We start from the raw sequence: 20,540 nt of genomic DNA on the forward strand, positions 1-20,540 counted from the left end.
ATTCAAATCGTGTCTCATTAAAACACTCATAGATCGCATTTATGAAATCAATAACACCGAAGTTGGCCTCAATAACGATGTAAAAGAGCTGGTGTTCACTTCTTATAAAAGCAAAAACATTTTCAACTTTAAGGGCGCAATCCCCAGTGATCTAAAATCCCTTGTGGTATACAAATTTACTTGTGCAGGATGTAATTCCTGTTATATTGGAAACACACTCCACTGACAAAAACTCACACGTCTATAAACACCTACAAAACCCAACTGCAATTCTAACACCCGGTCCTGCTTTTTCTACACTGCTAAAACTTCCTCTCTCAAACTCAAAGAGGCTCTTTATATTCGTAAACACAAACCAGACCTAAACAAACTGGTTCAGCATTTTAATACTATTTTCCACTCATCTCGTCTCACTTAGCATGCGTATTGTATCCTGTTATGTTGTCAATCATGATCATTTTTGTAAATAATCTAGTTATTCATTGAGTATCACCTCGCATGCATATATCATATATCATAAAACTGCTACTAAAATAACCACTTTGTTTTGTAATGCAAATTTGTGCTTGGATCCACCCCTGATTAATATTCTACTTTAACTTTATATCATTCACAATGTGAATATTTAATCTATTTATCCGCACCAAGATGGTACGACCTAAGGCTAAACGTTTTGTATCGTTCAAAAATTTGCTCGAAATAATGCTAGTGGCTAAGGAACAGAAAATTGGGGAGGGATGGAGAAGGCCAGAAGGGTACTGGGGTACCATCTTAACAAAATGTGGAATAAGAAATACAGCTTCAAGAAGGAAGCATCTTTATCGCAGTTGGCGAAGGAACACAGATGGTTTCAAGGACAAGTTCCTTGAAAGGAAAGAGGTACCATGTCTTATTTTTTTAATAATTATAAGTTCATGTAAAAATACCATGACCAGCCGACAGTTTAAAAAAGTAAAGTAAGAAACAAATTCCGAATAAGCAAGACATCTTGAGCAACAAATTATGAAACAAACAAGACACAAGGTTGAGATTGTAAATTTTCGACTTTATTCCAAAGTATTCCAAATTTTACCGTTTTGGAAAGAAATCTTTGTATTTTAGTTAGACAAGATTTTAGTAGAAAATCACCACAGTTTCCGAGATAAGGTATACGGATCCAGATTTTAGGCAATAAATTACGAAGTGGCTATTCGTACTGGAACAGTACGCCGAGTGTGATTTGCTATTCGTACTGCATTCGAAATGTTTCTTTCAATTGTCGCAATAATAAAGGTTTTTATCGACTCTTGTAATCGTACCTTTATAAAGGGACAGTAAGCGATTGCAACAAACGTTATTTTCGTATCGGAGATCGATGTTTGAATCCTCGGCATACCGTACGGCGCACGGCCGAATGAGACTTGTAAAATTTTTCATATTTTTGTTTTTATTCGTGTGGGCACACGCGGGCGCGCGAGCGGGTAGTGTTAAGGCCGACAGGCCACACAAACCGAGAGTTTTTCATTTACCAGAAGTATTACTATCACTATCTCAAACTATGCGGTTGGTGCTGGTTTCGGTTTGAATCCGTTTGACTATATGGGGGATATTCCGTTTATATAATTCGGTTTTGTTCTGTCACATTATGATGCAAAGCAAAGTTTCCGAACATGATGCAGTGTTACAGCGGTCTTTATGACCGGTTTGCAGGGCTTTCCCCCACGAAATTGAGACTTGTGATTGGTCAAATCTCACGTTGCCATAGAAGCAAACCTTTTTTGACCGGTCTGCGGGCAAATTTTAGGGGTTTTGCCACAGTAGCGGGCAGGCCGGCTATGCGAGGCCTTCGATGATTGGTTACTCTCAAATACTTGTAAGGATTTTATTGGTTTATTTCTCTGCCCGGTCATGACGCACATGGCTGCATGGTTTTATTATCTTATTACAGCGGAGCTATAGTTAGTATAGTATTTCTATCTTTCCGAAAGTGTTTGTTGACCCTACGGTCTCTACCTGTGTGCAATATTACTTAAAATACATGTCCAAAATGGAAAAGAACGTTTTCTCACAAGCAAAAACTGCCCTTCAAGAGAATAATTTGACAGTTTTGTCGAATTTATTCGAGTCGTATAAGCATAGCTATAAGGAACAAATCAATTCTAAGCCTGTGTGAGCGAATTAAGCGAATTATTGAGTGCTCGTGAGTCGTCTTCGCCGAAATTTCGAAGCGGGATTCTACGTTTACGTCTATTTAATAACGCTGGATTTAAAAGTGGTTAAAGCACGAGTATATGTTTATTTGAAACGAACAATTTACATATGTTCTGTGTGAGTGCGGGTTCTTAAGGCCAAAGGTCATTCGGGCACTTGCATAAAGTGTAAACAATAATGAGTACGTTATAACTAATAAATCTATCCGAAAATTTTTTGATGGGGTTGTGCGTTAGGCTGAATCCGCCCCTGCGTTTGTTGCAATCGCTTACTGTCCCTTTATAAAGGTACGATTACAAGAGTCGATAAAACCTTTATTATTGCGACAATTGAAAGAAACATTTCGAATGCAGTACGAATAGCAAATCACACTCGGCGTACTGTTCCAGTACGAATAGCCACTTCGAATAATTATCATCCGCTTCAAATTTGTTACTATTTAAGACAGGGGCGGTCTAGGATTTTTCGCACGTTAGGGTCTGTTTACATGAGCCCGGTTACCCTAGTTTCAATGAAGCGAGACATCACTTTGAGGTATTGAAAAAAGTCTTTATGAAAGAAACAGGCAAATGTCATTGTTGGGATAACTACACTTCTGTCAGAATCGAGTTATATGCTCATTTCAATACCTCAAAGTCATCTCACGCTTCGTTGAATCTCGGCTAAGCGAGCTCATGTAAACAGCCCCTTAGTTAAAATTATCGGCAAGCTTGCTGAAAATTGAAATGCAATTACTGTAACGTTCAGTTCGAACATTTTGATACTGCGGTTTATTGAAAGTTCAATTAATTACTCCGGCGTCAGCGACGGAGTTGAAAATTCGCCCCGGTTTTTGTTTTTTTTTTTTTTTTTTTGTTTTTTTTATTTTTCGTCGTCGCAAGTGTGTAATGGCGCGAAATATACTAGTACTTCAAACGTGTATGTGACCGTATTTATCTACGTCCCAGTCTTATCTCTCAAGAGTTGTGGTGCACAGCTTTGGCTAATTTTCCAATGCGCGATTCGATTTCGCTCGCATGATACGGCAATTCCTTCAAGAGGAACAAATAAACCGTTTTTTTCATGCTGTTCGATTAAGTTTAGATTGAATTGGGGTAAGAATATATTTAATACATGTAGACTCGGTCCTATTTTAATAATATCGCTGCTATTTCGCCGTTTAACAAAATGATGTGGTCGTGTATGGGCGCGTTGACACGTCGCGTAGTTTGCACAGGATCGAAGATTTAATATAACTATATAAGCGCGAATTCCAAAGCCAAAGTGTAAGACGAAGCGAATGTATCATGCGGTTTATTTACATTTTTGAACAATTGAACTTTTATACTGCGATGTGCTTCTGAATTTCGCGATCGAACATTTAGTTTCGCAAGGCATCTAAATGCGAATATGTATGTAAACAATACGCGAACTGTATTGTTTATGTTCAGAAGCTCTATATTGAAAACTGGCACGTGCGCCGGAGTTAACGCCAGAACGGCGTCTTGTTATCATGAAATCGCTGCGCGATGTACGCACATCACCCACTGACCCACTGGCGAGAATTCATGAGTCTTCGTGAGACAGTTCACAGTTGCGAACATGAATGGGAACTAAACAATACAATATTCTATGATTAACGAAGCTTCGCATTATATTTCAATCGATATTGCGACGATGGCCTAAATGCTATATTTAATATATAGAGAATAATACATGGATGCGCGGAAATATGGAATTTATTTCGAGTTGAGAATGATATCGAACGAGTGAGCGGCGCAGTGAACGAGTGAGCAAGCATATAATTTAGTGAGCAAGCATATAATTTAGGCATATGGTAAAACGCGGACTGGACTGGACTAGTAAAACGCGGACTGGACTAAATTAGTAAAACACGGACTGGACTAATTAGTAAAACACGGACTGGACTAAATTAGTAAAACACGGACTGGACTAAATTAGTAAAACACGGACTGGACTAAATTAGTAAACACGGACTGGACTAAATTAGTAAAACGCGGACTGGACTAAATTAGTAAAACGCGGACTGGACTAAATTAGTAAAACGCGGACTGGACTAAATTAGTAAAACACGGACTGGACTAAATTAGTAAAACACGGACTGGACTAAATTAGTAAAACGCGGACTGGACTAAATTAGTAAAACGCGGACTGGACTAAATTAGTAAAACGCGGACTGGACTAAATTAGTAAAACATGGACTGGACTAAATTAGTAAAACGCGGACTGGAATCGATAAAATTTGTTTGCCCCTATAGTTTGCCCCAAAATTTCTCAATGCATGCCAGAAAACTGTTTTACCGAGAGCACTCCGTATGGTTGCGATCGACGTCGACGAAGGACGACGCCACTCGCGCCAATCGCGCCAAAATCGAAAATCTTGGTGCTTGCGTCCATTGTTTAAACATGGAAGCAAGCTTCAAAATTCCGACATTGATAAAAAAGCCCAAACTAGGGTCCAAGGATAGTGCAAAGTTTTCATGCCCTGTAATACCTAAGCAACCAGACGTTTTCCCAACATAAACATTTTGACTTATGCCAGTAAAAATATAATGAACTAGGTTAAACATTAATCAAAAGGAAATTACTCAAAGTACTCAAGTTACGTTGCGGATACTGTCAATATCAAATTATAATTTTAGTTGCCCATGTAAACCGGGCGCGATTTTCCCAATTTAGTCTCTTTTCTTCGTCAAACATCTGTGACTACATTCACTACATTTATATGATGGCAACAATTTATCCGTCATTTCATAAGAATAGCCAAAATAGTTGCGTTGTAAATAATGTAAGTAAACCGCGGTGCATATTATGTCAATGATGTGGATACTTCGACGCGTAAATCGATACAAAACATATACTTATTCAATACTGTATACCGCCAAAATGATTTGATTACAGCACAAAATGTCCGTTTTGTATAGAATCATTTATGTACTCTATGCAGAATACCAGGTATCGACTTGCTATCGACATAATATATATTCGTGTAAGAGATCTATCAATACATAAACAACAGACCGTCGTTTCTTCCTAACCTCTTAGCTCTATTTATGGAAGAAATCTTCCAAATTATATTTGTGTTGAATTGAATGCTCGTAATTCATAACATAAGTTCATAAATTGCGTAGATTCTCAAAGAATTGCACGATTTTTACGCCCGGAATGTTTTGAAGCAATGCTCGTCGCTCCTCGTTTCTTTACATCGTGAATAATGTTCAAGGCTCCACGCTTCCTTTCCAAAACTTTGGGATACGACTTTTTAAATCTCTTGTAGGGTTAATAATTATAAAATTAAGGAAATTTTATCGACTCCAGTCCGTATTTTACTAATTTAGTCCAGTCCGCGTTTTACTAATTCAGTCCAGTCTGCGTTTTACTAATTTAGTCCAGTCCGCGTTTTACTAATTTAGTCCAGTCCGTGTTTTACTAATTTAGTCCAGTCCGCGTTTTACTAATTTAGTCCAGTCCGTGTTTTACTAATTTAGTCCAGTCCGCGTTTTACTAATTTAGTCCAGTCCGTGTTTTACTAGTCCAGTCCAGTCCGCGTTTTACCATATGCCTATAATTTAGTGAACAAGCATATAATTTAGTTTAGTTTAGGTTTCCTCCTGTAGTAACACTGGATCAATAAGAGATGATCCTTACTGGACCTCTAGGAAGAACAGTTTAGAACTGATAGAGCTATCCAGTATAAATAAAGATAGTTTAGTTTAGGTTTCCTCCTGTAGTAGCACTGGATCAATAAGAGATGATCCTTACTGGACCTCTAGGAAGAACAGTTTAGACTGACTGATAGAGCTATCCAGTATAAATAAAGATAGTTTAGTTTAGGTTTCCTCCTGTAGTAACACTGGATCAATAAGAGATGATCCTTACTGGACCTCTAGGAAGAACAGTTTAGAACTGATAGAGCTATCCAGTATAAATAAAGATAGTTTAGTTTAGGTTTCCTCCTGTAGTAACACAGGATCAATAAGAGATGATCCTTACTGAACCTCAAGGAAGAACAGTTTAGAACTGATAGAGCTATCCAGTATGAATAAAGTTAGTTTAGTTTAGGTTTCCTCCTGTAGTAACACTGGATCAATAAGAGATGATCCTTGTTGAACCTCTAGGAAAAACAGTTATACAGTAGTTTAAGGCTAATAAAATGCCTTTCTTGTCTTGTGGCAATCTTCCCCTATTGAAATAATCAAATAGTGACAAATACAATAGTGACATAATTTTCCAACTTCCAAATCTAGAATCAATCCTATGACTCTCCTCCGAACCAGCCACAGAGCTCAATGTTGATGACCCAAAGATTGAAACTACCCTCTGTCAGTGATGACGAACTCTCACAGTTCACCGAATCTGATGGTGGAAGTGTTGCTGGTATCGAAGGAATTCAACCGATAGACGATACACCATCGGAGGTTTCTGAAGACAGCGATGATGATGGTAACCTCGAGTATGTTCAAAATTGGTTTTAGTCCAAAATCTTGCCACTGGAAAGCCAGCAATGTGTTGAAAAACTTTCACAGCTTTTTGTACATGGCTAAATATGCCAACTAAATTGTAACTGGTTACAGAAAACAGGACTAATTAGCATTGAGCAATGAAGTTTCAGTAACTTGATAACAACTATTTATACTAGCTGTTTTTTAATACATTTTTAGACTCTTTTTTTCATCAAATAGGAACAAAGCTTGAGAATTATTGTAACCTGGATTATATATGGGAAAAAAGCAGATGTTTTGAATGAAATGGTAACTTGTTCAAAAGTGGTTCTCAAGATGTAATATTCTGATTTCATCCTTAGTTCCGATGCCCCTGATGACCATGAAGATGGTAACAATGACACCCTGGTCTGTGGTGAAGATGATGATGGTAGTATTGAAGAATATGATGATGGCAACAGGAGAATTTCTCATGTTGCTCCTGACATTGATTGTAATATTGATGATGATTGTGATGATGATCATGTTATTGATGATAATGGTGATGATCAAGGAATTATTGATGATCATGATTATCACAATGATACAAAAAAGGTAAGTCTCTTAAACTTGCATTCAAGTATATTTATTAATATGGATGCAGATCGAGAATAATCTAAAACAAACTAGCGAAAAAAGATTGTGTATCTTTCTACCTTTTGTCTTGAATGCGCAGGACCACAATATTTTTCAAATTACTATTAATGATATTTTGTTACAGAATGTTCATCTTGGCCTTGGTGGTCATTCTCAACCTTCATTTGATGATGTCCCAATCAAACCAGGGCTAGGTGAGTAGTTTAGGAATCAATTCCAAATTTAGCTGAAGTTTAAGTGGAAATCAATGATGCATTTTGTTGTTTTTATTCTGTCAGGTGGTCAAACAAGGATCTTTGAAGAACTGTTGAATCAGCAACTGCAGACTGAGGTGAGTGCAGGCTAGAATATGCAATGTAACTGAAGTTGGTTATGTTTAGGTTTTCCCCTGTTGTAACACTAGATCAATAAGAGATGATCCCTACTGGTCTTCTAGGAAGAACAGTTTAGAATTGATAGAGATATCCAGTATAAATAAAGTTAGTTTAGTTTAGGTTTCCTCCTGTAGTAACACAGGATCAATAAGAGATGATCCTTACTGAACCTCAAGGAAGAACAGTTTAGAACTGATAGAGCTATCCAGTATGGATAAAGTTAGTTTAGTTTAGGTTTCCTCCTGTAGTAACACTGGATCAATAAGAGATGATCCTTACTGGACCTCTAGGAAGAACAGTTTAGAACTGACAGAGCTATCCGGTGTAAATAAAGTTAGTTTAGTTTAGGTTTCCTCCTGTAGTAACACTGGATCAATAAGAGATGATCCTTACTGGACCTCTAGGAAAAACAGTTATACAGTAGTTTAAGACTAATAAAATGCCTTTCTTGTCTTGTTTTAGCAACGCAGTCCTAATGAAAACGAACCAGCTCAACCTACCAGAGCTAACAAAGCTGCGAAGAAAACCTTTATTCTTAGAAAGGGAGAAGGGATTGCGAGATTTGGAATGAAACCAAAGATAGTCACAAAACAAGGACAAGCGACAGTGAAAGATAAATGCCTCCAGAACAGTGTCTTGGAAGAAAGGGCGCCGGTCACGCGAAAAACCGCAACAGTGAAGGACTATGCAACGGTTAACCAGTCTCGTTCGCCTGCAGTAGGGGCACAAGCGAGTAAACCTGTCGTCGCCCAGAAACCTGAAGGTACGATTAACCGATGACCAGAAGTTCAATTGTCTTTTCCATGCCATCCAGTCATGATTAAGAGATCAGAATGTTTCATAGTTTGTGAAAACTCGCTGTTCTGCATGTCATCCAGTCATGATTTAGAGATCAGAATGTTTCGTTGTTTGTAAAAATCTTACTGGTCTCCATGCCATCCAGTCATGATTTAGAGTTCAGAATGTTTCATTGTCTTTGAAAATCTTACTGTTCTCAATGTCATCCAGGCTAGATGCATAGATCAGAATCTTCTCAATGTCATCCAGTGAAAAGTCTTTCCATACTTTTAAAGATGACCCCTGCATTTTGCCAATCGTGCACTTCCCCCTAGTTGACTTGAAATTTTTATTCCCCAGGCCCTGTCGCACGAAGAAGCCTTCGACAAGAAAAGCCGTTCTCTCCGAAGAAAGTGCATTTTACCACCATACCATCCCGGGGCTCAGGTGTTTATTTGGACGATGCATCAGAGGTGCATTCGGAGAGTAGCTCCGAAGACGAGGGATTGGAGGAAGATATGGCCAGGGAAGGCGAACAAGTCGTCGAGGATTCCTTTCAAAGACAGATGAAGAAATTAGATGACTTAGAAGTCGTGAGTGTTGCGTTGTTTTCGAATGTTCTTGCTCAAGAATTCCAACATTTATGGAAGTAATCTCTTTCATTTAGGTCGAGAAACAAGAACTGAATGAATTTGAGCTGCTTGAAGAAGCTGTGGCAGCCAATTGCTCGCTTTCGTCGAATTCATCCACCGTCCTAAGAATTCTGGGTGCTAAGCAGAAGCAATGCCAAGCTGATGTAAACAACAACATGCTCACTGCTCGTCAATTGTCGAACGTCAAACGCAAAGGTTAGCGAAAGATGACTGTATGAGTGTGTTTGTTGTACAATAGGTCCCTTTGAAAAGGAAGAGATAAAGCTTTTGTTGGGGGTGGCGCACCCCCTCGGTAACGGTAAAATGGTGGGGTGGGGCTGTGGACGGCAGGGTACAAATTCTACAATCAAAACTTATTCAAGCATTTAGCATTGACTCAACATTGATTAGGGGGCGAGGGGGGAATTCGACACAGAAATGTTTATGTTTTGCGTAAAAAACTACAAATCATTTAGAGTGTAGTCAATGGTTTTGGCCAGGATTGGAGGTTCAGATTTGATTTTTCCTACCTTGATTTTCCCCACCTGCGATCTCATCTCGTGCCTACAAATTTGCATGGTTTTTTAGACATCCTGGGACCGGTTGTATTAAGCCCGTTTAGCTTAAACGGTGGATGAAATAACACTCTTACATCACTCTTGAATGAGTCAACTTGAATATTTGCACTGAATATGTAGTTGTAAACAGTATCTTTGTATTAAGGTTAAAAACATTTAGTTTGCTTATTGAATAAAACGATAGACTTGCTTTCTATTTTGAACTTATCCACCGTTTAAGCTAAATGGGCTTGATACAACCGACCTCTGTAGTTTAAATATAACAGTCGTATTTATATTCTGTTTTATAATTACATTTTATAATACTTGTGGTATCGTACAGTGCTGTTAAATTCGTTTTGATCGGCTAATCGTTGATTTGACACAATTATTTCCTATGGTTAAGTCAATTTTAAAGTGGCTCACTTGGTTTTAGTTTATTTTTAAACAAAACCTCCTGTTACACAGGTCATCTTTTTTTTCGGAATTTGATCTGTTTCTTTTAACAGCCGTGAATGCAAGGTTTGACTCGTTCCCATCGCTCGAATGACGTTCGTCTATCGAGTCCTGTCGCGATACAAGAGAAGACCCTGGGGAAGAACCCAACAAGTGTTATATTTTGTCCGATTTTCGTCTTTTGATGGATGTGAAGGAGTGAATAAGACACGGATGTTCAAATAAAGGCGCTCATTCATCACAAGATTCATCACTATTCACTCGTTCACATCCATCAAAGGGCAAGGATTGCACCAAATATCACAGTAAAATTCCAAGTGTAAACACGGGCCCAGCGAGGTTTTTGAGACGTCATGCTAAAACATCCATCCATTTCTCTATTGCAGTCATCAGCATTCGTTCTTCGCTCGCGCTCTCCGAAGGCTTCGACGACACGAAAACGTGGGAGGAACACGACGTCCTGGATGCAAGTGACGTCACTCATGACGTCATGCATGCGCTGAACACGTCAACCCCGGACGAGAAGAGAAGAAGTGCGCAGGCGCACAACAAGGTGTCGGAGAATACATCTTCCACTCCCCCGACATCTGCACCCGCCACGAAATTGTTCCCTCAATTAAAAGCTCAGAGTAAGGTGAGGTCTCCTAAGGCTTTTGGTCTAATACGTTCAACTAGCTAGTTTTCAAAACCGTTAGCGCATCTGCAAAGGCAGTTTTCCTCTGTAAATAGACCCTTTCCTTTTTAGCATTCAAGCGCGCATTGCGTGACGGTAGTTGTTCACCAAGCAACTTTGATTTGAGTCGCGATATTCCTCTGCTTAGAAGCGATTTTGTTTGTAAGAAAGCCTTGCCGATTCTCTTTGCTTTTTTGTTAAACTAAATCGCTCCCGAAACATGGCGAGATCGCCACTCAGATTGACCTTCATAATCAACTACCGTCACGCATTGCGCGCTTGAAAGTTGAAAAAGGAAAAGGTCTATTTACGAAACCGCCTTCTTATGTATACTGAATATCTGTAGTTGTCAATAGTTCTACATAATTTTTTGTCCTTTTCAAGGTCGAAGTTATCTCGAGACATCCTCAGGCACAGGAACTGAAGTCCGCACCACCCGCCACCGATCAGGTAGTCGGGCTGGACGGGGTGGTTTCGGGTGGAGCGGGCAGTCCTTTGAACCCTGTATCGAGTTCTGGAATGAACGTAGCTTTTCCAGACAAATTTCAAGAGTTGGAAAAAATGATCGAGAAACTTCGAGAAGAGCATAATATGGCCCTTCATAGATTGAGGGAAGAGAGAGAACGGGTATGTGAGGACTGTAGCTTTTTCAGTTTGATCTGACCCAAAAGCGTGTTTGCATATTTCATCCTTATCCAATCAAAATACCTGAATTTTTAATACTTCATGGTACATAATGTACCTTCTCACCGAAAGTGGTCAAAATTTATACATTTTGATTGGGTACTGAGTTTGCTGATTGGTCCAAAATCATATTCCTCCTTTTTACCGAGCACAGTATCCTCCTAAGTTGTCATTCTAGTTTTTTTGTTCCGATAAACTGGATACGCAGCCATTGTGTTTTATATTGAATCAACTTATCGCCTCATTACTTCAGGGTCTTCAAGAATTGCAAAAGGAACGAACGTTGTTTGAAAGCCACAAAAGAGAGGAACTCGACAGACTTGAAAAGCTTAAGACAGAAGAGGAAAAAAGATCAAGGTATGCTGCACTGTAGCAATTGTGCTGTTTACATATTAAAGTCTGTTCACACGAACCAATTTTGTTGGATAAAATTCACTTCTGACGTATGGAATATAGTCGGTTATGATTAAGCAGTAGCGCACTGGCTTCAGTGGATTTGCTGCCCATATACATCGCAACAGACTATAAAACATCCATCAGAAGCGAAATGGATCCAGCAAAATTGGATCGTGTGAACAGACCTTTACTCGGATCACCGAGTTTAAATAAAAAGGTGTGTTTGCTTTATGGAACGTTAACATGGTTTATACCACAAAATTAGTGGGTCCACCCCCACCTTCCTCACGAATACCCCGCCGCTATGTTTGCATCATTCGAAGGGAACACACGTTGCAACAATACTTGACTTTCAACACAACTTGTCTTGTGTCTCAGACTTAACACCATGCGACGGGAGCAAAACAATTGCTACAAATGCTACTATCATTATCTTAATATTGACATATTTGTCATATAATTCAGTGCGTTGCAAGTTGCAACAATACAGTTGCAACAACTTAAACCAGCTGCGATAACAATCACAAACTCAGGCAAGTTCATCCAGGCCATGACAGAATACATTTGACCGCTTCCTGTTGCCTCGTGTTGTATGCCAGTTGTTGAAGATGTACCATTGTGACTGCTTGCAACGTCTGACGCCGTGTAAACTAAATCATAGTACAACAACTCGATGGTAAATACCGCAATACAAGCGCATATTGTGATTTTCCAATAACCTGATCGAAATAGTTGTGTGAAATCTGCCCTGTGTGTCTCGGTATCGTGTCCGAAGTCTTGTGTCGCTGAAATCCATTTCAGGCGCCAAATCTTGTAGAATGTTCAAAGCTTTCTGCTCGTCTCCGGCTGCAGGTGAAAATGTGGCGATAACTTGGCAGTCTATAGCCAGGCCTGGCTTTGGCCTAGACCATTTTAGTACGGAGCGTTTACGCTTACATTTCGACAGCCTGACTCTGGCCTAGAATTTCAGCGGTTTGCATATCACAAGTGTTTATTACTTTGGGTAAACTTTACTATACTCTCAACAAATTACAAATTAAAAAAAATGGCGGACCTTCGTATTTTCTTGTTATCAATATATGCTTATTTTTTCCAAAAAAAAACCAGGCTTAGGCCTGGCCTAGGCCACCTGGAATGATGGGCCTAGATTTCCAGGCCTAGGCTAGGCTTAGGCCAGGCCAAAGTGTGTTTACACTACGAAGATCTAGGCTAAAGCCAGTAAAGCCGGTAAAGCCGGTGTAAACACATTAAAAAGTTTTATTCAGCTTGTATTATAATAGAATTTCATTACTTAATATTTTTATTTTTTATTTTATTTCAGACCGCAGAAGACAAACCAACCTGCGATGTTCAAGGTGCCCCCAAAAAGGAATGTAACAAAATCTCGACCTGTGGCCGATGATATTATATGCAAGAAGGCAAGAGATTTTAATTTAATCTTTTAATTTTTTATCTTAAATTTCAATTTTAAAAGCCAATCAGGTCGCTGCTTCGCCATTTGAAGCTAAAACCAGTATCAGGCAAAAGACATCTCGCATCGTTACGCCGAAAAAATTCATGGCAACACAAAAAGTATCGCTAAATTTTTCGTATTTCTAGAGTTGTTTTCAACAAGAAAATGTACCGGGGAGCAATAGATCTTTCCCCTTTTAGCTTTCAAGCGCACAATGCGTGATGGTAGTTGATTATCAAGCAAATTTAAGTCGGGATATCTCTCTGTTTAGAAGCGATTTTGTTTGTTAGAAAACCTTGCTGATTCTTTTTGGTTCTTTTTTAAACAAAATCGCTCTTGAACATGGCGAAAACACAACTCAAATTGACCTGGATAATCAACTACCGTCACGCATTGCGCGCTTAAAAGCTAAAAGGGGAGAGATCTATTAAAGACCTCAAATTTCATTGTTATGATGTTTTTTGTGAGTTATGTTGCATATTTTGCATGTTTTTTGTCGATAGTTTTGATGGTGTACCTGATTAATTTATATTTAGTTGCCAACCTTATCATATTATTATACAAGTATAGCAATTTGTGTTTACGTCACAGACCACAATATTGCAAACTGGTTGGATACCTTTGGGCTACCTAGGGGCAGGGCCGGATTAACGTCGCGCGAGGCCCGTGGCAGAATTTTAGCGCGGAGCCCCCATCCTCCCTTATTAAAACCTTTAAATACAAAAGACACACAAATTTGTTAAATAATTAATTGTTTTTAGTTCTACTGTTATCCATTTTTTGGATGTAATTACGCCGCTTTGGAAATAGATTCTCAGGCGCTGTCTACACGATGCCGGAAGAATTTGAACGCAAAAAATTTCTCCGTTAAAATATTTATCCGCGTCCACACGTAAACGCAAAAACGATCCGAAAACGCTAAAGTTATTTGATCCCGAATTACACTTTCATGTTTTCCACCCGCGTGTCACAAGCTGGATGTCGAATTCAAAACAAAAATCTACTAAATGAAAGGCAAAATACAAGAATAAGAAATTTGTTTGGAGATTTCACACTAATATAGCAATATATAGTTAAGCATTAGCCACAAAACTTGCAAATAAGCCTTAATTATACGAAACGATTTGATACGTGACGTCGTCGTTTTCAAATTTATCCGGCAAAGCCGTCCACACGTATCCGCTCAGCCGTCGTTTTCAAATTCTTCCACTCTGGAAAGCATTTTCAGATTCTTCCGTTTTCAGTGGGCGAAAAATTTTTTTAAAACCATTTCATTCTCATGATGCGTGTTTTCTATAAAGTATCTCCCCGGAAAATCCGATTTTTCTTGAAATGCGTAAATGCGCATGTGCTATCGGCCTGTTCAATATGCAACAAGTAAGGGGCGACGAAGTGTCGTTTTAAAACATTTCAAATGCGAAAGTCGATTAAATCCTCGCTGAGAATCTTTTGAGTATAATTTTCCCCTATTAATAAGCTAATGCGTCTGTAGTAACTGAACTGAAAACAATTTGAGTCGAAATTTGCTCCATTCGTGTTCAGTGTTTGGTTGTAATTGAACTAGAACTATGTTTCGTTAACTGGTCTCGCTTTATATAATTGATTTCCTGGGACTCTAGATTATTGCGCAAACATTTTTTGGCATATCACGATTTAATATTATACCCTCCTTTGCAGTCATCAAAAAGGCTCTTAGAACCGAAGACTCCAAATTTGAGAACAAAGACAAGATCACGCCCTAACTGTGCCGGAAGATGTCATAAGTTCTGCCAAGAAATGAAACGGTGAGTGTAAAATTGAAGAAATGAAAAAGTGAGTGTAGTACGTACTATGTCCATGACAAAATTAAACTTAATCCAGCGATTTTTAACAGGGGCTTAATTAATTAACAAGGCAAATAATCAAACTTCGTGCAACATCAGACCATAGACAATCCAGACTGGGGAAACGCGAGATAAAAAACCTCGGACATCCGTGATGACAGATGATGTGCCTGTCACCACTCACCTGTCAAATTTTATGAGGACTGTGTAAATGTATTGGACTGTTGACGCCATTCGTTTTACATGAATTATGACGTCAGCTCCGTATATAGCATTCTGGGCTTTGCTTGACTCGCGTAATGATCTCGTAAAATTTTTAATGCTTTCCTGCCATTTTGAGCATCATCTCTCATGACTAGTCGTATCATCAAGTAGCTGTATTAATTCGGCATAACACTCGCTTTTTTCTCTTCATCTATCTCCTCAGAAGTCGACAAAATAACCTCGTTCAATTTTAGCGTTCGCAGATACCCGAGAAATTAAACGCGTCCTTTTAAACGCGTGGGAGTTTGGGAGAACGAGAAATAATCAGCGGGACAACGAGCCCGTAGGGCGAGTTTTTCCACGTTATTTCGAGTTCTCCCAAACTCCCACAAGTGTTTCTATAACTGCATAGAAACACAGGAAAAACGTTTTCTATTTCTTTTATAATATAACTCGATAAAGCCAGTAAAGCCGGTAAAGCCGGTGTAAACACATTAAAAAGTTTTATTCAGCTTGTATTATAATAGAATTTCATTACTTAATATTTTTATTTTTTATTTTATTTCAGACCGCAGAAGACAAACCAACCTGCGATGTTCAAGGTGCCCCCAAAAAGGAATGTAACAAAATCTCGACCTGTGGCCGATGATATTATATGCAAGAAGGCAAGAGATTTTAATTTAATCTTTTAATTTTTTATCTTAAATTTCAATTTTAAAAGCCAATCAGGTCGCTGCTTCGCCATTTGAAGCTAAAACCAGTATCAGGCAAAAGACATCTCGCATCGTTACGCCGAAAAAATTCATGGCAACACAAAAAGTATCGCTAAATTTTTCGTATTTCTAGAGTTGTTTCAACAAGAAAATGTACCGGGGAGCAATAGATCTTTCCCCTTTTAGCTTTCAAGCGCACAATGCGTGATGGTAGTTGATTATCAAGCAAATTTAAGTCGGGATATCTCTCTGGCGAAAACACAACTCAAATTGACCTGGATAATCAACTACCGTCACGCATTGCGCGCTTAAAAGCTAAAAGGGGAGAGGTCTATTAAAGACCTCAAATTTCATTGTTATGATGTTTTTTGTGAGTTATGTTGCATATTTTGCATGTTTTTTGTCGATAGTTTTGATGGTGTACCTGATTAATTTATATTTAGTTGCCAACCTTATCATATTATTATACAAGTATAGCAATTTGTGTTTACGTCACAGACCACAATATTGCAAACTGGTTGGATACCTTTGGGCTACCTAGGGGCAGGGCCGGATTAACGTCGCGCGAGGCCCGTGGCAGAATTTTAGCGCGAAGCCCCCATCCTCCCTTATTAAAACCTTTAAATACAAAAGACACACAAATTTGTTAAATAATTAATTGTTTTTAGTTCTACTGTTATCCATTTTTTGGATGTAATTACGCCGCTTTGGAAATAGATTCTCAGGCGCTGTCTACACGATGCCGGAAGAATTTGAACGCAAAAAAATTTCTCCGTTAAAATATTTATCCGCGTCCACACGTAAACGCAAAAACGATCCGAAAACGCTAAAGTTATTTGATCCCGAATTACACTTTCATGTTTTCCACCCGCGTGTCACAAGCTGGATGTCGAATTCAAAACAAAAATCTACTAAATGAAAGGCAAAATACAAGAATAAGAAATTTGTTTGGAGATTTCACACTAATATAGCAATATATAGTTAAGCATTAGCCACAAAACTTGCAAATAAGCCTTAATTATACGAAACGATTTGATACGTGACGTCGTCGTTTTCAAATTTATCCGGCAAAGCCGTCCACACGTATCCGCTCAGCCGTCGTTTTCAAATTCTTCCACTCTGGAAAGCATTTTCAGATTCTTCCGTTTTCAGTGGGCGAAAAATTTTTTTAAAACCATTTCATTCTCATGATGCGTGTTTTCTATAAAGTATCTCCCCGGAAAATCCGATTTTTCTTGAAATGCGTAAATGCGCATGTGCTATCGGCCTGTTCAATATGCAACAAGTAAGGGGCGACGAAGTGTCGTTTTAAAACATTTCAAATGCGAAAGTCGATTAAATCCTCGCTGAGAATCTTTTGAGTATAATTTTCCCCTATTAATAAGCTAATGCGTCTGTAGTAACTGAACTGAAAACAATTTGAGTCGAAATTTGCTCCATTCGTGTTCAGTGTTTGGTTGTAATTGAACTAGAACTATGTTTCGTTAACTGGTCTCGCTTTATATAATTGATTTCCTGGGACTCTAGATTATTGCGCAAACATTTTTTGGCATATCACGATTTAATATTATACCCTCCTTTGCAGTCATCAAAAAGGCTCTTAGAACCGAAGACTCCAAATTTGAGAACAAAGACAAGATCACGCCCTAACTGTGCCGGAAGATGTCATAAGTTCTGCCAAGAAATGAAACGGTGAGTGTAAAATTGAAGAAATGAAAAAGTGAGTGTAGTACGTACTATGTCCATGACAAAATTAAACTTAATCCAACGATTTTTAACAGGGGCTTAATTAATTAACAAGGCAAATAATCAAACTTCGTGCAACATCAGACCATAGACAATCCAGAAGACTGGGACTGGAAACGCGAGATAAAAAACCTCGGACATCCGTGATGACAGATGATGTGCCTGTCACCACTCACCTGTCAAATTTTATGAGGACTGTGTAAATGTATTGGACTGTTGACGCCATTCGTTTTACATGAATTATTTATTTTATTTATTCAACAGAATATTTTACATAAGCTATAAGTTGTTTGCGTTTTTTTTATATTCCCATCACTCTAGAACACGAGGTCGTCTATTACCCATAATGCAATTACAAATAAAAGCTTATAATATTTTGTGCTACATAAAGTATATGAATATATGTTCAATGAAAACATTTTGTCCAACACCTGAAAACTTTGCACACTTTACACTTTGCGTAATATGTACCTTTAATATCATGGCGACAATAAGTCCATCGCTCAGAGTTTCCTTAGCATTTTTCAAAGCGGTTATAGATTTTTCGGCTCTTATCAAATAGTTCGTTATGGATTCATCGGCGCTCTTCTCCAGTGACGTCAGCTCCGTATATAGCGATATGATTCTGGGCTTTGCTTGACTCGCGTAATGATCTCGTAAAATTTTTAATGCTTTCCTGCCATTTTGAGCATCATCTCTCATGACTAGTGACAAACTCGTATCATCAAGTAGCTGTATTAATTCGGCATAACACTCGCTATTTTTCTCTTCATCTATCTCCTCAGAAGTCGACAAAATAACCTCGTTCAATTTTAGCGTTCGCAGATACCCGAGAAATTAAACGCGTCCTTTTAAACGCGTGGGAGTTTGGAGAACGAGAAATAATCAGCGGGACAACGAGCCCGTAGGGCGAGTTTTTCCACGTTATTTCGAGTTCTCCCAAACTCCCACAAGTGTTTCTATAACTGCATAGAAACACAGGAAAAACGTTTTCTATTTCTTTTATAATATAACTCGATAAAAAGATTTTGTACAAATATTATAATTCGATTCAATTAGAAATTCTCATTACATCGCTTCGCTTGTCAAGTTCGGCGGGAAAATTCCCGTGTTTCTATACAGTTATAGAAACACGCTTCTCGACCAATCAGCACGCGCGTACTATAAATGTTATATTATAAATGTTAATAATCATATGATATATATGTTAATGTTAATCATCATATGATATATACACTTATCAACAAAATGATGAAAATGACCATGGCATTTTTACCCAATGACCTTGTTTCTACAAATTTTCCAGCTGATTTAGGCTGACTAACAAAGTAATTTTCAAACATACTAACATGAAACATAAGTAAATATTTAACAAAAAAGAAAAGTGAGTGATAGGTACAGTATGTATGGTCATTTGTGCTATTTTTCAGGTTATTTTCAGTTGATTATCATTACCGGCACCACTCCTGGATAAAACTTTTGGATTATAATACAATTGTTCTATTCTCAACAGGACAGAATGTGCCATCAACATCACATCCTTCTGCAAAACCAAGCATACCTATCATGAGTGATTACACCCAGTTAAATACTGAAACTCTGAGGAAGTTTGTGTCATCTGCAGTACAAGATTCAGTAACTTTTGGTACTGTTTTTCTTTGAAAAAATTGTTTATTATATTTATGGTAAACCTTTAGTGGTATACTATAATGTGCTACCACTGTATCTTACAGGAACTCGAATTAAATGGACTGAAATAGGTTACAAGCCCCAGTGGTGGCCAGAGGATGTTATTTGGAGAAATCCAAGTAACAAGTCTGCAGCAGGACCAAAAATGAAATCTGCAGAGCTGGCATTGGTTTTGTCTGCATACCGAGATTGGTATGAATCCAATGTGCAACCAGGTGCAGGACCATCACATACTGTATACCGCCTCAGGGTAATTCAGTCGAAAATTCTTTCTTTGCTGCAGCGGCTGATAGTAACTTGTTACCAGAGGAGGTAGAGTTAATGGAGAATATTTTGAAAGAAAATGAAGAAAACGTATGTAGCTAAATCAAATTATTGTATAGTCTTACAAGCATGATTTTGTAGAGGAATTTCATTGGTTTTCTATATTATGGTTGAGACTCCCACTAAGATGCCTAGTACTTGCAGTACACCCTCACCTGTGGTTAATCTGTAAGAAATGACGTTAATTTTTCCTTATTTTTTGAACTTCATTTGCATTGTTATTTTTTATGATAAATGTTTGAAATTTTGTACAGTAATGATAAATTTAAGTGCCTTTTATTATTCATTATATCTCTAGAGTACGATGAGCTTTTCTGATGAAGAATACTGCAGCAATGTCTTGTCTGTTTGTCAAAAGTTATCCTGGAGGGCTCTTGAGATATGTGCCCCCGTTATAATTGGAAAGATGTGCGGTGACGATGAAGCCGCTATACATGACCATATCCGCATAACTACATTGGCTTAAAAGGCTTGATAAAAGGTAATGCCAAGCACAGGGCAAAAGCAGTAGGGGCTAGCATTAACAATGTGGAGTGGAAGTTTAAAATCATCTCAAATGAGTTTTTTCCAGACTTTATAGTTTCATTCCACCATTTAATACAATGTTGTGTGAGGATGGAACGGAGTTAGAACCATTCCAAGCGAGTTCTTTTGGTAATTGCTTTTGGTGTACTCTTTCCATACATCTGGCAGGGAATGAAAGCAAACAGAATTTTCTTCGCTTGGCCTCTGCCCTAAACGGGGTGGTTATTGCACAAGACTTTATTGTTA

General features: G+C 38.3%; 1 protein-coding gene across 4 annotated transcripts; it reads left to right on the forward strand.

The window, feature by feature from the left end:
- Positions 1–597: 597 nt before the first annotated feature.
- LOC114542568 lies at positions 598–20,185 on the forward strand. Of its 4 annotated transcripts, XM_028562089.1 has the most exons (19): positions 599–879; positions 6,438–6,643; positions 6,995–7,226; positions 7,393–7,462; positions 7,547–7,599; positions 8,105–8,405; positions 8,780–9,012; positions 9,087–9,267; positions 10,451–10,698; positions 11,122–11,364; positions 11,675–11,778; positions 13,139–13,235; positions 14,948–15,054; positions 15,866–15,962; positions 17,596–17,702; positions 19,270–19,401; positions 19,490–19,660; positions 19,729–19,799; positions 20,068–20,185. In XM_028562089.1, the coding sequence occupies exons 1-16, from the start codon at positions 649–651 to the stop codon at positions 19,328–19,330; spliced, it is 2,571 nt and encodes an 856-aa protein (XP_028417890.1). In that variant the 5' UTR covers positions 599–648; the 3' UTR covers positions 19,331–19,401; positions 19,490–19,660; positions 19,729–19,799; positions 20,068–20,185. The 4 variants fall into 4 exon arrangements, with proteins under 4 accessions (XP_028417892.1, XP_028417890.1, XP_028417889.1 ...); XM_028562088.1 differs by having other exon boundaries at positions 19,490–19,799; XM_028562090.1 differs by lacking the exons at positions 19,270–19,401; positions 19,490–19,660; positions 19,729–19,799; positions 20,068–20,185 and adding an exon at positions 17,792–18,007.
- The last annotated feature ends 355 nt before the right edge of the window (positions 20,186–20,540 follow it).

The sequence above is a fragment of the Dendronephthya gigantea genome, unplaced genomic scaffold (assembly GCF_004324835.1).
Source record: "Dendronephthya gigantea isolate DGI-Jeju-01 unplaced genomic scaffold, DenGig_1.0 000366F, whole genome shotgun sequence".
In the NCBI taxonomy this organism is placed as follows: Eukaryota; Metazoa; Cnidaria; class Anthozoa; order Malacalcyonacea; family Nephtheidae; genus Dendronephthya; species Dendronephthya gigantea.